The following is a 16,150-nucleotide window of genomic DNA, read 5'->3' as shown; positions in this document are numbered from 1 at the left end:
ATTAAGTTTTTGCTTACTCTGTTGTTGAAACCCCTGCCGACTCGTTCAGCGTTCACCCATATTTGCCATTCGCCGGATTTCCCGTTCCACGACTGGCACGAATGATACCACCTGCGGAATTGATTACGTTTTTAATTAAATGTCTCCACGTTACCCCTGTCCGTGACACTCATTTAATCGAGTGATAAATTAAATTGTTGTGTTTCGTACTTAAGTAGTCCAAACAACCACATGTTCAACCCTAATGGATTTATGACCGAACTCATAATTCATGGTAATTTTGGTTAAACTTCATAGTTATTCTTATCTACATTAAATGCATAAAGTTAGGCTTTCTGATGGACGGTATATTTTAGGGTGAGGTCGACTTCTGTTCGGTACTATAGAAGAATAGCTTTAGAGTAAACTTAAAAGATTGATTTAACAGTGAGATCCTCGTACTACAGCTATAAATCAGACAGATTTTTACCCAAATCGGTTACGCCTTTCTCAAGTTTTATCTAAACAAACAACAAGCAATTCATGTTTCATACATAAAAGATCTTGGTGCCTTCCGGGTGTATTAGCAGTGGCTTGCAACCGATGTTGAAATGAAATTATTTAAATGCATATTATGCTGGACAGTTATGCAAGGCGGGATACAATACGCAGACATATTCTGTAACGCGGAACCCACACATAAAACAGGTTTTCATTGTTCTGATTGATAACGTTTTATCGTCGTCGGTATTAATAATTAGTAATGCGTATAATACTATTTGCCTACTTAGATTAATAACGTTGATCATAATTAATACACGTTAAGTACTTAAACACATAATTAATCCTCTATTTACAGTTAATTATTAATTCTTTTGTAAATATTTTAGTGTTTTATGAGAACAGTTGGTACTACACACATACATACACTGAAAGCATTTCAAAGTGTGTGACCGTGAATATTCGCGCTTCATGGAATGAGTATTAAAAGCATATCATATATATAGTTGGTTATATTTTCGCACGCGGCGCGGTGACAATCGACGGAGCAAACCGCAGCGAAGCACTCGCTGTTTTAAACGTCCTAAAGGTTTGAGTGTCATGATAATACGTTCGTAAATGACTCTAGTTTGGATAGAGACGGTTTTGTGTTTCAAATTATGGAAAATCAATCATTCTTCATATCAAATGACTATAAGATTAGTAATATCACTCAAAACTATTGAAACATTCATAAGCCTCATTGCAATGGCCCCGTAAACATTTTAACGAAAAAATACTACCGCGGACAGGCTATTTAATTCAGAAGCTCGTTCAGAGTATTTATTTGCGCTTCGGTGATACACAAAGAAAGTGCTTCGAGCAAACAATCACGGTTAGTGAAAACATGAGGGGATCTTGAACGAAATATAATCAATTAAAAAGCGCAGGTACCACGGCCGCGGCACCAGTGTTGTTTACTTGTGTATTAATGGAAACATGCTTTTATCACCGACAGTTTTATTAAACGCTTTCAATATTATTATTTTCGTATTGCTACGTGCGCCGCCATCATGTATTTTGTGTGTGTTTTTGTGCCGCAATTTTTTATAAAGCACATTTTTGTTTGTAATTGTAGCGTTGCGTATGTGGATGTATTATATTGGAATAAGTTACCTAATTGTCTTTTTTTTCTAATCCATCCCAAAATGTTTTGTGCTAGCGACCGATAAAGGCCTACGTTGTTCTATAAGGGATTGTGGATTTTGGTTCGGCTATTACGTTAGAGCTTGTTGTCTGGTTTTAACGTACATTGTTGTCGAGCCTCTTGGTTTAGTGCGAAAGCGTGAATCAAACATTTAATTACGGCTTTGTTGCTTTGAAGCTGGCTGTTTTGGATTCCTATTTAGGGCGCAATAGACCCACGCGCCAGGGCGACAGTTAGTTAGGCGGCACGTGCTCATGCAAACACAACATGTTGCTTGTTGCCTTTATTTCATACGGTGACCTTTACCTAAAAACGGATTCGGGTATCTGAATATAAGAGTATACTCGAATAATATTGCGTCACATGATAATTGTTTTCGATGATATGACGAGGCCTAAGCCTGATACAAATTCAAAAGCTGTGTTATATGATTTTTGATTTATAGTTAGTACTAATATGAAAAGTTTCAGAACTTCTGAGTAGGTATTAGAAAATCTACACCAAATGGATAAAGTAACGTTGTACTTATTTATTTGGTTGCTCTTCTAGAAAATATAAATACGAGACACTTCGGAATGAAACATTATTTACAGCAATTTCTCGAGGCAGCGACTTGCTCGCGTTGACTTCGTTTAAAATATTCTAGTGCCTTTACAATTAACTTTTGCTGAGATCGAGTTAGGTTGTGGAAGTCCTGGGGAAATAGTTTCGTCCACAATAAAATACCCAGATGTACTTATTCTTACATTCAATTATTATTCAATTAATTCTTGATTAGAACACTTTTGATGTAAAGTGATAATAATAATCTTTATTTACGATTTAGTTATTCTGTACAAGAGATAATTACTATAGAAGGTAGTGGACTATAAAGAAATAATTAACTTGTATCATTGCCCCGTCAGCAACTAAGGAGTAAAATCATGCATGGCTTCGATTAGAAAGAAAGACAGCGATTTAATAGTGTCATATCCATTGATAGATATAGAGATATTCTTTTGTCTATAAGTTGTTACAAGTAATAATATGATTAATACTTGTCAAGCACGACAGTCTTTAAAATTATGACAAAGTGAGAGTAAACGAAAATACTCCAAATAGGTTTCCTCTTCCGCTTAAAATCTAAGCAAACAATCCTAAAACAATAACATTGTTTTTCCAATAAACCTAAGCCCGAAACAAGTTTGTTATTTTAAATGTTGTGTGTTTTGTAAGGCTCGGATTCACGAATAGGTCAATTATTTGTTTAAGGCTGAGTATACGATAAAATATTTCCTCTGGTATTTTCTCGTAACAATGACCGATACGACGAGGAAATAACCTTAACACTAGATCAGAAATTGTGCTAAAGGTTTTTTTTAATACTGAACCTCAAAGCGTGTTATCCGTGAAGGAGCAAACGTTTGACGAAAAGATGCTCGTATACTTAGACTACGATCAGTTCATAAAAAGTGATATGATTACATTTTATAGAGCAGCTCGTTATTACGTACAACCAAGATTCGTAGGTAAACAATTCTGGTATGCACACTAATAAAATAATGGAATTTCCATATAAAATATTAAATATCAGATTCGGATCAAATTGTTGGTAAACACAATAGCGCGAATATCAAATAAACTATTCCTGACATGATACGGAAATTATTTTTTAAAACCATAAAACCTTTTTCCAATACATAATATGAGTTCGATTATTGTTATTTAATTATACCTCGAATATTTTATTTATTCTCCGTCTAACATATAAAACAATTCAGTAATTTGTTCCACGTTTTAAATTCTTGCTGATATCAGATTCCTACTGATTATAAACGTGATTTTTTTTATGTATGGATGTAGGGATGTTTTTTCCTGTTTCACACAAACTACTAAACGGATTTAGATGAAACTTGGCACACGAGAGTTTATAACCTAGATAAAGACGATTTTCGATGTGTAGGAACGGGCTCGTAAGCAATAAGATAATAGCGTCGTAATTCTTTCTGCCTTGTTTTGTCTCTGTGACCTTTAACAAGTCTAGTCTTATAGTCTAGTTCTTTGTTAATGCAACTGCATTAGCGGTGTAACCAGATACTTTACTTACTTCTTTTCAATGCCCACGCTTCTTTTGTAAGGTCACAATGTAAGTATCTTGGTAATTTTCCGATTTCTAGCAGTATATGAAGATTGAAGTATTACGCTCAAAATGTTTACCGTTTTGCCGACCCAAATCGTTATCAGACCGAAAATATAGTTGATGATTGCGTAACCCGCGTAAACATTTTAGAGATTCAATGATTTTAATTATAGATTATTTGCATTACAAGACTTAGTAATTGCGCCTAATAAAGCAATTATACTTTCTTGCCGTTTTTTTTGCGTTTGCGTTCATTCACGAAATCTGAACACGTATAACTTTTTCTGTGGTAAAGTTTGCGGTCAGTCTCATCACCATTTTTGTACTACGTGAAGCAATAATATTCGTTTTTGTCATATATAATCTTGCTAAATCCAAAAGTCAATATTCCTATTATGGAGTTTGTTTGTATCCAACACCTCGATGTTGACTAATTATCTAACGAATTATTCTTCTTAAAGAAGGCATTTGTGTACCAAAATCAAAAATCAAAATCAAACAAAATTAGGCTACTAAGTGGCACTTTTTGAAGGTCACAGTACACAGTACCCAGTATCGCCCACCTGCTAAGTGCTTTTGCTGTGAGAGAAGAAACGGCGCAACAAACTCCCCAGCTTCCATACTAATAAAGCATTCCTCTCGTTCAGGGTGATAATTGTATGACTTATTGTCATAGTTTATCCACAATAGTCCCGTCAAAGAAAATAATATCTAAATTAAGGATCACTTGCCCACGCTTTATATATTTCCTCTTTCGAAGCGAAATCCAGCCTCAATTAAAACAATCATTCCTAATATGTTGCTCGAAACCTCAAAATCGCGTCGTCCTACTTAGGCCGGTGTAGGCGTTTGCTTAGAAAAACTCGCCGGTATATTATATTTCATGACATAATCCATAAGTGAACAAAAACAATACCTTTTGTGTTACTCTGATCTAATTTATTATACTTATATACATCTATATTTAATTTGAGTGTCAGTTTGTAATAATGAAATAACCGTTTTTGCTTTATGCATATGATACACACGGTATTCTTTTGTATGTTTGTTCCGACTAACCTCTGAAATGGCTGGACACAATTGTGTAATGGTATCGACTGTAATAAGAAGTAACTAAGGGTACAATAAGTACCTTACCAGGAAAAATGATTTTATTTTAGAAAAATAATATTGCCTAAAGATAACAAAACAAGTTATTAACTGGTTTCACTGCGTACAAATAACATTTGTTAAATTCGACGCGAACAAAGCCGCGGGTACAGCTAGTCTTTTATAAAATCGTTCAATCAAAATCTCCGTACGAACTCTCCTTGCCGTTGCATTATTGGTCAGTTGTGATCTCTTACGTAAGTTGTGTTGTCTCGTGAGTGTAGTAAAACTGACCCAGATTTGAACTCGTTTTTTTGTACTATTTACACACCCATACCGGATTTTCCGTAACGTTTTTATAAGCTATTGCAAACATGCAATACAAACAATTAGGTAAGCATGTTACTGATGTGTATCTGTTTGTCATATTAGTAGCACAATGTAGAACGAAGTCTCGAAAGTACTAATTGGGTGGAGATGAGAATTTGATCTTAAAAAAGACTACGACGACGACTCCCGCTGCCCGCATTATTCAAGCAATTCAATTCAACATGCACAAATACAACCAGACTCAAGACTTGCAATCGTTGATGACACTAATGCTCAGATCGAACCCACAACAAGTCGCGTTCATTAGGTTTGCCGTCATGAAGTCAACCTCGGCTATCTATACAGTCACACTTTAGATTACACACTTCACTACAGCATGAAACAACCTGTAGGTATTTATGTTGTGGTTCACATACCACCGGCAATATTACTTAATGCAATACTCATTAGTAAGTAGCTAACAAATGCAAAATTTTACGCTTTACAGTGACCACGACATCATCTCAACTCTGCAATAATCCGTCGAATATTAGCTCGCTGTGTGGTTTCAGTCCACAAACGTCATCATCTGAGTAATCATGCGTGTTCACATTATTTCAATTGAAGCAAATGATTTTTTTTATAATCATTCAATCAATCGATCAATTCAGCCACTGCCGGACATAGAACTCCCGGTCCTCCACCTTCCGATTCCAAGCCAGATGATATTAAAATCCAAAAATTCACTATGGTATAGTAGCCGAAATAGTAGTGTCAAAAAGTTCATTTTGGAATTTCATTTAATCTTTTATTGTTCCAAAAAGTTTTGTATAATAAAAACCTGTTCGACCTTTATGTTCATATACTTCTATAATGATATTCAGAAGCTATAATTCACTGTATAACAATCCCAGAACACACTGTTATGGTTATATAGGCTTAGCATTGTCGGAATTCCATGCCCACACCACTGAATACCGTAAATTACAAATAACACAAGTACATGTCGATATTGAATTAACAATACAAATTGAAGACGGATTTAGTACACTAATTTAGAACTCGGGTAGAGAACAAACTCAACAAGTAATTAGACGAGACTGCGATGCAAACTGTTAACTGTTTACTATAAACGTGTATTCAGCCTTTGTGTCTTTATACACGACGAATTATAAAGCACATTGAACCTTATGGGTGTTCTGATAAAAAACATAATCGTTAATCACCAACAAATTCAAAATGTGTTTAATTTTATTTTTATAATATATGTTAATATATATTAAATACGTAAAAGTGTATCTAAGATCGTTTAGGTTCGTTTGAAAACAGAACAAATTACGTGACATCTTTCCAATGCATAATAGGAAGTCCATTATAAATCGATCAGGGTTCTAACTGCCCCCGGTAAAAGCGCGACACTTGTAGTAGAGAAAGAGATGCCACTAGACGCTGTATAGCTCCGTCTCTCTCCTCAGCTGCATCAATCATATTTAAGCAGTCGTGGTAGACTAGGCTGTTGATATAGACTGCATTTAACTCATGTTTGATGAGCGCCTGAGCTTAATGAATCACCTCTCAGCTAGTAACGTTTCGCCGGCATGTGCCGCTCGAAAGCGCGAGGAAAGTGCAATTACAGATGAAGATGAGGCGTTCCAATTTACACTAGCTTTAATTAACTGTGGTTATTGAAACTATTTACCTACAAATCTCATATTTTCTTTGAGAAAAGTAAACGTTTTTTTTTAAGTTTTTTTGTAAAACGGTGATATTGAAAAGTTTAAGAGCGAATAAAATTGTTTTTATCTATAGTGTGCAAACATCTTATTATTGACATGATTTTGGGTCTTTTTGGTTTAGTAATAAAAAAGATAGGCAATGTTGATAAGAAATAAGTGAGTTTATGTCTAAATATAAACATTAATGTTTGCGCCTGATTTACTCTGGCATCTGCCCCGCCAGCGCCGCGGAGGCTTTGAGTGGGATTGCGGAAATAACATTTTTATCTTATTTTATTTCTAAATAATTTAATTTAGCTTAGGAACGTTGAAGCAAACTAAAATAGAAGGACACGGCAGATTCCTCTGATGTTGTACTGTACTAATGTCCTACCTATACAGGCGTTTGAATAATGATACTTTGAGACTTTGTATTGGTTAATTAAAAATGTAATGAAGTTAAAAGTATAATATACGGAAAGTGAGTCTATATCAAAACAATACAAATAATGAAACCTAGTTTATATGCAATTTCCATCGCCTTTAATGCATTTAATATTTGTATTATTCTATAGAATTAACATAAACATAACCATAATTAAGTACGCAGCCATTTAATATTTTTAAAATAAAAGAGAAATTCGATTCAATCATTATCCGCGCACTGATTGGGCAAATATTTTAACTTGGCTAATAGTCATAACTGCAACCCCTTCGGAAACACATAGGTTTGAACTTGAGCTGAATTAGGCCGGCCATTCCTTTGTCCTAATGCATAATGAGATTCGTGGAATGTTTAGAATACTACTCATGTATCAATAAGTAATGTGAGATGACTGTAGCATTTAATTGATGAGAATTATCTACTTAGATATGTCTGTGAGGATTTCATAGAGGTTTGTTATTTTGTTGAAATATAGAATAATTTCAACATAAGTATATTTCAGGTTTGACCATTGACCTTTTCTCACATTTAGATCATATTTCTTTTATCGTTGAAGTCAACAATCAAGGCTTCTATCATAATGTGGAACTTGGCTCTTATATAACATTTATATTTTTATTGTACTATATTGTTCTGGATTCAAAAGAACAGCATGCAAACGGCCTTATGAAAGCCAAATTCCAGTGATGCAGGAACGAAATAATTAATCACGACGTCACAGAATGTTTTTCCAATAATTTATGAATGCTTTTAAGCTGACGCACAATAGATTTATTTCACCAATAATTTAATTATAACTGGCATCTATTGTAATATTACAGTGAGTGACAAGCAACATTTCATAATATCATTTAACACGCACTCGATTTCGGTGTGTCGGTGTGTTAATCAGGTCTGTCAATGTACAAGTGCATATGAGTTCATAATAACTTGGCGTGTTGCAGCCAATCAGAGCGTAGCGTTTGAAGTGTGCGTTAAATAGGGTGGCGACACACCGACGCACAGAAATCACGCAGCCCTAATTACGCTATTGTCTCGGTCGCGTAAATTGCATATTATTTTGACACCTGCCTACTAATGATGAGGATGCCTGAAGGACGATTCTGCCAAAATTACCACCAACTAGTCTTGAAGAGTCTATGTTCTAGTATGGTAAATGAAATGATAGTTGAATTCGTTATTTCCACGTCTAAAGGATACACTTTCCTATATAAAACTGATCTGGAATTTTCTATACATGTCCATACATGATACAGTGTCCGCATCTCGAATTCAAAACTTTCCATTTTATTTAATTTTCTCTTAAATAATATTCAAGCGGTTTTGTTACTTACGTGTTTAATTTCAAAGGGTAGTTTAGCCTGAAGAAGGTCTGTCCATGCACAGCCATGCTGAAGTAACTCGCCTGGTCTGTGTTTGATATCCAAGCGGAAATCTCCTTGGGGCTCTCACCGACTGAAAAACAAAAAACAGTTTTACTCACATTCTTTTAAATCGTTCATGCAGAAAAAAATATCACACAGACCAAAACTTAAAGGAGTAAACAAAATAAATACCCATAAGTAGTATATTAAAGAAGAAGGTATTTATGTTTTATCAACAATAGATAAATATACTTTTCAACTTCTCAATAAAGAAAATCAAAGATGTATGAAACTCCAAACATTTATTATTATGTTAAAAAGTTGATTCTAAAACTAGTTATCGTTTCCACTGTATGTTATATTGTCAATTGATTCAAACTTATAATGTAGATAATGAAATTCTATATTAAACAAATATTTTATACTTGAAAGTTATGACAAAAGTTCCTTGAAGTTGTGATAGACAATCTTTAAGAACTTACAAAGCGAGATCCCCTTACGCATAAGACGGTAGTGAAACTCAGTTTCTGTCTTATTTTCCGTTCTTACGCCGGGTTCCTTGTGAAGGTTGATATTTAATCTCATCTAGTTAGTTTGAAACACGACCTACTTGAATAAAATTGTTGTAGACTTCACGTTAAGCGGGGAAATGCGAACTTATGGTAGTTTCATAGCAGTACTGGGGACCTACCACGGCGTACAGTATAATATAGTTTTGCATTTATTAGAGCGAGATGCTGTTCTACGCCTTCCAATGCGCCGTTTTGCTTCCAAAATGCAACTGTCTTACTGTGAGTTTAAGGCCCTTTGTTTGTTCTTCTCTTGTTAGGCAGTGATTTTGGCTCTAAACACATGTTATTAGCGCCTCTTTATCTCCTTGCTAACAGTCTTAGATACAGTATACTTAAAGTACTAAATCATATTTTTAATTGATTGTTTGAATATGTGATTTTTTTTATGTGGCAATTAGAAAGTTATCATAATTGTTTTCTTTGATACTTTGAGCCAGCATTCATTTATAAAGTACTAGCTTTTGCCCGCGACTTCGTTCGCGTGGAACAGTGACTTCCGGCAGATTTTTGGTTTTACTCACATAGTTCCCGATCTCGCGGGATTTTTGAGAAGTTCCCGCTCCCGCAGGATTTTTGGGATAAAAACTATCCTATGTCCAACCAAATGCGTGTAACGAAACCATAGCGCGATCTATTTCGATCCCAACGCCATCTATCGACCATAGTGACAACTCGGATTATTTATCTATACTCCAGAATTATCTATACTCCGTTAGAGCATTTTCTTTGTAGTAAAACTTTTATTATATTAATATTATTTTTTTACACCTTTTTACTGTTTATTTACATTTTTCTGATGGATTTTCCGATGAATTAAAACAATAACATGAACCGAACACGTGTAATGACACCATTGCGCGATTAACGCCATCTATCTACGGAGCATAGGAACAGCTCGACATTTGACCAATAGATGGCACTATTATATAGTATGTCCGTAATAAATTTTATTTTTTATTTTTATTTTTTGTAATAAAAACTATCCTATGTCCTTTCTCAAGTTTCAAACTATGTCTGTACCAAATTTCACACAAATCGGTTCAGTAGTTTAGGCGTGAAGAAAAGACAGACAGACAGACAGAAAGACAGACAGACAGACAGACAGAGTTACTTTCGCATTTATAATATTAGTTTGGATAACATATACATATGGTACTAAAAAAGGTTACGGTACGGAGTTTAAAAAAATATATGCAAGTTAATTATAAAAATTGTAATTGAATTGTGAATAATTGCTTAAAAGCAACATTTGCTGCAACACTTCAACTTTTCTGTAAACTAGCATATTTTTCACTTCGCCCTGACAGACGTGTTAATTGAAATAAAACGATGTGTATCGTTGCTTAATTAATATGTCGTTTGCAGTAACCCTCGCTTATCGGAAGATTTTCAACGCAAGATCTTTTTTATTTATTGCGGAGGGTTTCAATTTCTGTCCTGAAAGTTGAATTAAAACGCAAATTGATCTGATTTTTGTAACTATCAGCGAGGGTAAATATAAACATAACATTGTGTATTATTTGTTAATATATTTAAGCGACCTCGATGAGACAGTCCATCGGTCACATCTCAATAGACACTATTGTCGAATTGTTGTGCAACTTACTAAATAGTTTTTATTTGTTAAAACTGGATTTGGAAAATCGTGAAGAATTCTCCAATCTGAGATTTTTTCAAGCGTGTGTTACGAAGCTAATAGCCTGTTTAGTTACACTATCAATCTTATTAGCAGAAGATAATGTTTTACGATATTAAATTTGTTAATTGTCTTCAATACAAATGTGTACGTATGTATAAATCATAAAAAACTGTGTCGTATAAATTGATTCAGTTTTCTTGCGACATTTTACGTGTGATACATATGTTACTAAAGTGACAGAATCTAAACGAAAATGGCGATCCTTGCCACATACTAACATGAAATTTTGTTGCAATTTATTATCATGTTTCTTGTACCATTCGTGTTCTTATTAAAGACTAAATTATACAGCTTATTGAATTGGAACGTTTTGCGGATATCATTACCGAGTTGTTTTGAAAGAAATTGTAATTAAGAAATGGGTGCTTGTTTTCAATTCAGTACGTTTTTAATTAGCATGATTTTGTGAGATCTTTTCAAGCGTCTTCAAGTGATGTCATGCAATCAAGTTTGATCGTTCCATAGGCTCTATTAATAGGCGAAAAGTATTCTCTATTCCACATAAAACTGGTTTTATTGTGATATTAATAGTCAAGTTATAACGACCCTGCTTATGTTGACTAACATTGGTTATATAAGACTATCAATGGAAAATGTTGAAACTATGGTTTAGTTGGCTGTTTCACTATGTTAGTCCAATATAACAGTGCTTATGTAAGCTATATCTACATATATTATATTATGTACATGTGTTTAATATTGCTGTACCTAGATTTGAATAATGAAAGTTGGTTTTTGTAATAATTCGCGCTTTTGAAACAAAAGATTGACTTTAAAGTGTCCTCGTAATTAGGCGAAACAATAAAAAAAAAACATTTACCGAGGATGACCAAGGAAAATAATCAAAACATCTTGTATCATTGTACCCTAACACTGTATGTATTAAGAATCACTGCTGTAATTCCATGGTGTACAGTAAAGAATATTCTAATCTAATCTAATCTTGAAAAATCAATTCGACGTGGGTTTAGCTTTTTAAACATGAAAGATATCTTCACACTCACAATCTATCATCGTAATAATATTAATATATTTAATTTATATTATCAATAATTGCAATTATTGTTCATATGAATACTTTTGGAAAGTTCACTATTACTTAAAGTTTGTTTTTAAATTGAACTGTAGGTTAAACTTTTTATTTACTCGTGTAATTATCAAACAAGTTACATTATCTTAAAGGTTGTTACCGTTCGTAATGCAAAACTTTGTAAAAAGCACGTATACGTGTCGCGGGTTTGATCTCAAAACAAGACTTCGACGAGGAGATATTTTTTCTTTTTTTTATACACGGTGATTTTTAGTCTTACAAAAGCAACCCAGTTCATGTATCCGACGTAAAATACCCCTAGGCGCGATTTTTTTTTTTATCATCAACTAAGATAATAAGTACTAAGAAATTTAAACAAGAGAAATCTGAAATATACTCTTAAAAATGATAAAATTGCCGCCGCCCGCGCCCCTCACCATTGTTGCAAGGCTCGGACCGCGCTTGCAACAGAGCTGTGTTTCTAAAAAACTACGAATTGCATCATAATATTGAATAAAAATTGCATTTTAAATTTATTAAAATCTCATAAATACCTATTTTTTTATCATGAACGTGTTCTAGTCATTGGATACATGAAATAGGCTGCTTTTGTAAGACGACTAAAAAATCACGGTGTATAAGTAGCTTATACTTCAATACAGTTCATATTTTATATATTACTTAAATCCTTTATTACTCATTATTTCGTGGAATTACTTTTTGTATGTATCAGTGATAAGGATTTATTTTATCAAAGTCAGTTGAAACATAATATGTAGTGCTCCATATGACCACGCTTCGTGATTACGAGCTTTCGAATTCTTTGTGAACGCCAAAGAGTGTGTCCTAAACAAACTTCTGTGGCTACTGGGTGGTATTGAACTAAAAAGGTAAGTTTAATACCTCAGCTTAGAGACCTGTGAGAAGTCATGAATATTGTGGACGGAAAGGTAGAGTTAAACTGAGCCCGCATTGAAACTATTTCGCTTTTTGATACTCATTTTGCTAGCTAACACTGTTTTTGATTGAAACATGAATAAGATTATATGATTGTACTGCAGTAATTTTGTTTTTAAAAGAGTAACTTATGGAGTTTATTTACGGTTCTTCTCTATAGGAATGATCGTGCAACCGTGCACCTAGAGTCCTGTAACTAAGAGTACTGTAACGTTTTAAAAGTGACTGGAAAACGGCGATTTCAATTTTTGTTTTTGTATTTAGATCCCACCTATCCTTTATAATTTAAAAAACCTTCAACCTTTACATTGTGAAGATTCTTTTATAATCTCTAAACGGCTTGCGGAGTAACAAGATTATGATATTTTTCTAATAATGAAAATATAAAACGGTATTTACGAAGGAACGCCGATCTTCCTTCAAGAAATACGTGGAATTTTCCATCTTAATAAAACCGGTAAAGTTCGAGTCGGACTCGCAATACGTAGACTAAAACATGGCTAGCCATCAAATTAATGGCTGTTTCTATCGTTATTTAACATCGATTCAGATGTTTATCATTTGGCTAACGAAATACATAGAAGAAAAATGTCAATTGTAAGCTAAAACATTTCATGAGACACCTTAGGAAGCTCAGTAATAGGGTTCCGTCCTTACGCACGTAACTCGTACGTTAAAAGTAAGACAAAATATGTACTATAAATGGTCGTATTTAAGGTTCATGAACAAGTGAACTCGGTCTTCACGTTGCAAAATGAATTGAGCAACAAGTAGCTCTATATAAATGTTCGTAATGGTAGCAATTTACCTACATACCGTAAAACCAACAAATGTGATTCTAAATTGTTTAGTTGCACACTTTTGACACTGAGGTGCAATCGCCATTATAACAACCGATGGTATAACTTTAGAATTTTTGTTTTTTTTATTTTAAAGTACAATACAATAAACAGTATCGCATTATTTCAAATATATGTACAGATGGGTTTAATGTAGCTGACCATGTCTCGCTAATATAGCAGTGCCTACAGACAAGTTACATTTCTCAGACCGCTAATACTGACAAATCACCCAAATATACCAAAAATAATCCATTCAGATGTTTTTAAAGTTTGCTATTGTTTTTATATTTTAATACGATGTTTCATTGTGTATGTCTACTCACCTGAGTATGAGAACAAAGGATGGTCACTGGAGTGGTTGTGGAACTTGGTCCACATGCAGAGAGTGAACTCCTTGAGATCCGGCACCTCCTTATCGTACTCCAAGTACTGGTAGAACAGTTCCTGGTTCATGGAAACTTTGTAGACGCTGCACGAGTCCGACATGGCGTTCGGCTTGAACAATGTCACTTTGTTGCCAGAACTGTACTGAGATGAGATCGGCCTACGGTTCACGATCTTTAGACGCGGGCTGGAAATAAAATACAAAATGTTTTTTATATGTTCCCGTTTTTGTGACTAATAGAAATGGCTATAAATAAAAAATATTTGTTCTACATTTTTTGCGTGAACAAGTTTCAATTATTTAAACGTTTAACTAAAAACTATCGAAGTTACTCGAGGATTTCTTTAAATAGTTCTACGGTTGGCGGACTCCAATTTACACTCGTTTGCCTCTATTTGAATTTTAAGTCTTTTATCAAGTTCTTAAACGTTGTGTGGTTCACATAGTGGTTGCTAAACGCAAGCCCATCAAACAATAACGTTATTATTATTGCAGCGCTGTGCCATGTAGTACCTACTTCTACTACTCATTCACACAGGAATAACGTTATTAGTCAAAAGGTCTCTAAATATAAGACGTCAGTGACGTTACCTGGTTTCTGCAGTCCGTTCAGAGTCGTGGTAGGTGGAGTACATGACGCTGCCCTCCGGTAAGATTGGATGCCAGTCGCTCTCCCTCGCGACCGCCGCCCCGAGCACGGCAAGAACGATCAACAATCGCATTTTCTGTAACAATACATAATAATATTCGTCATTAATATATTAGTGAAATAAAAGGTCCATAAAAATACATAGAATTCAGAAACCGTCAATAATGGAAGGTCCATGTCCAATAGTAATCTGTTTAGTTACGCAAAGTTCAAACCTTTTACAAATATGAGTTCCGAAAATACTGTACACCATTACACTTTTTTCTGATAACTGATAGACTAGCTTTTTAAGCAATTTTCTGCATAAAAAACTGTTATTCGTGCCTATGTAACGAAATTTAATTATTTATTTATTCAGTTACCAAGGGATACTCGAAAATATAGGTTATCGATAAACTTAATTACGAACTGTGTTTTCGTTAAAGTAATTTTAATCAATATTGCTGTTCCTATTAATAATGAAAAAATAATAATTTTATATCCAGCCTAATAGAATATGACATGTTTAACATCATATTCCGTATTCAATTCACTACTGGTCGTTCAAGCCGGGTGCATCGTGAACAAACTAATAACAAAGCTTGTAATGTACTTGATACAAGACAAAGAAAGAATGATTATAAAGAAAACTCATAACGGAACGACAAGGTGAGAACTCCAGGTAACAATCATGAATAAAAGAAAACCTGTTTTATCCCTTTGACGTCTGCTAGTGAAGCCTGCGTGGTTCAAAAATATAAAGCAGAGAAGCAGTATAAAATGAAATAACATTCGCAAAGTATCCAGTAAGAAACATCACCATACAAATATATCCAAGCAAATAAACGAAATCATTAAATGAAATGTAGAGCAACATTCAAAATAAAATTCAATAGTTTTTATATTGAATTTCACTTGCATTACTCTTACATCATAAATAATAATAAACATATTATATTATGTGTCAGATTCGAGGATATTAAAATTATAATAACGAGTGAAATGTTTTTTATACTAATAGTGTTTTAGGTAATATCCGCTAATTATGATTTCCGAGATATTAATGTATTCCGAGAATTGTGGAAGGAAAGTTGTGAGCAAGAAACGATCGCTTCTAGTAATCCTGTTTGACGAGTAATAACAAACTGCAAGCTCCTTAGTATCGATTATATTAATAAAAACACTAGCTCTTGCCCGCGACATTGCGCGACAGGCGGACTTCCCACAAGCGGGGATAAAAAATAAATTTGCTCCGTCTTCAAGCTTTACTGGTTGACACATGCTAATGCAATGCCTCTCAAACAAGTAGAGCTCTTACAATGTTAACGCT

At 34.1% G+C, this 16,150-nt stretch overlaps 2 protein-coding genes across 15 annotated transcripts in view; one reads left to right on the top strand and one right to left on the bottom strand.

Annotated features, from left to right (window-relative positions):
• Positions 1 to 16,150, top strand: part of LOC113504335 (coiled-coil domain-containing protein AGAP005037) — a 269,885-nt gene that overhangs the window by 194,822 nt on the left and 58,913 nt on the right. The window lies entirely within an intron of this gene.
• The window catches only part of LOC113504338, a 43,190-nt gene that overhangs the window by 4,897 nt on the left and 22,143 nt on the right, over positions 1 to 16,150 (bottom strand). The window contains exons 2-5 of the mRNA XM_026886607.1: positions 14,784 to 14,917; positions 14,131 to 14,378; positions 8,678 to 8,798; positions 18 to 111 (exon numbers count right to left, since the gene is read on the bottom strand). Of these exons, the coding sequence (XP_026742408.1) occupies positions 18 to 111; positions 8,678 to 8,798; positions 14,131 to 14,378; positions 14,784 to 14,914 (594 nt within the window). The 5' untranslated portion in view covers positions 14,915 to 14,917. The remainder of the gene's footprint in view (positions 1 to 17; positions 112 to 8,677; positions 8,799 to 14,130; positions 14,379 to 14,783; positions 14,918 to 16,150) is intronic.

The sequence above is a fragment of the Trichoplusia ni genome, chromosome 21 (assembly GCF_003590095.1).
Source record: "Trichoplusia ni isolate ovarian cell line Hi5 chromosome 21, tn1, whole genome shotgun sequence".
Classification (NCBI taxonomy): Eukaryota; Metazoa; Arthropoda; class Insecta; order Lepidoptera; family Noctuidae; genus Trichoplusia; species Trichoplusia ni.
The sequence above is the reverse complement of the archived record's forward strand: the minus strand, read 5'-3'. Positions and strand labels throughout refer to the sequence as shown.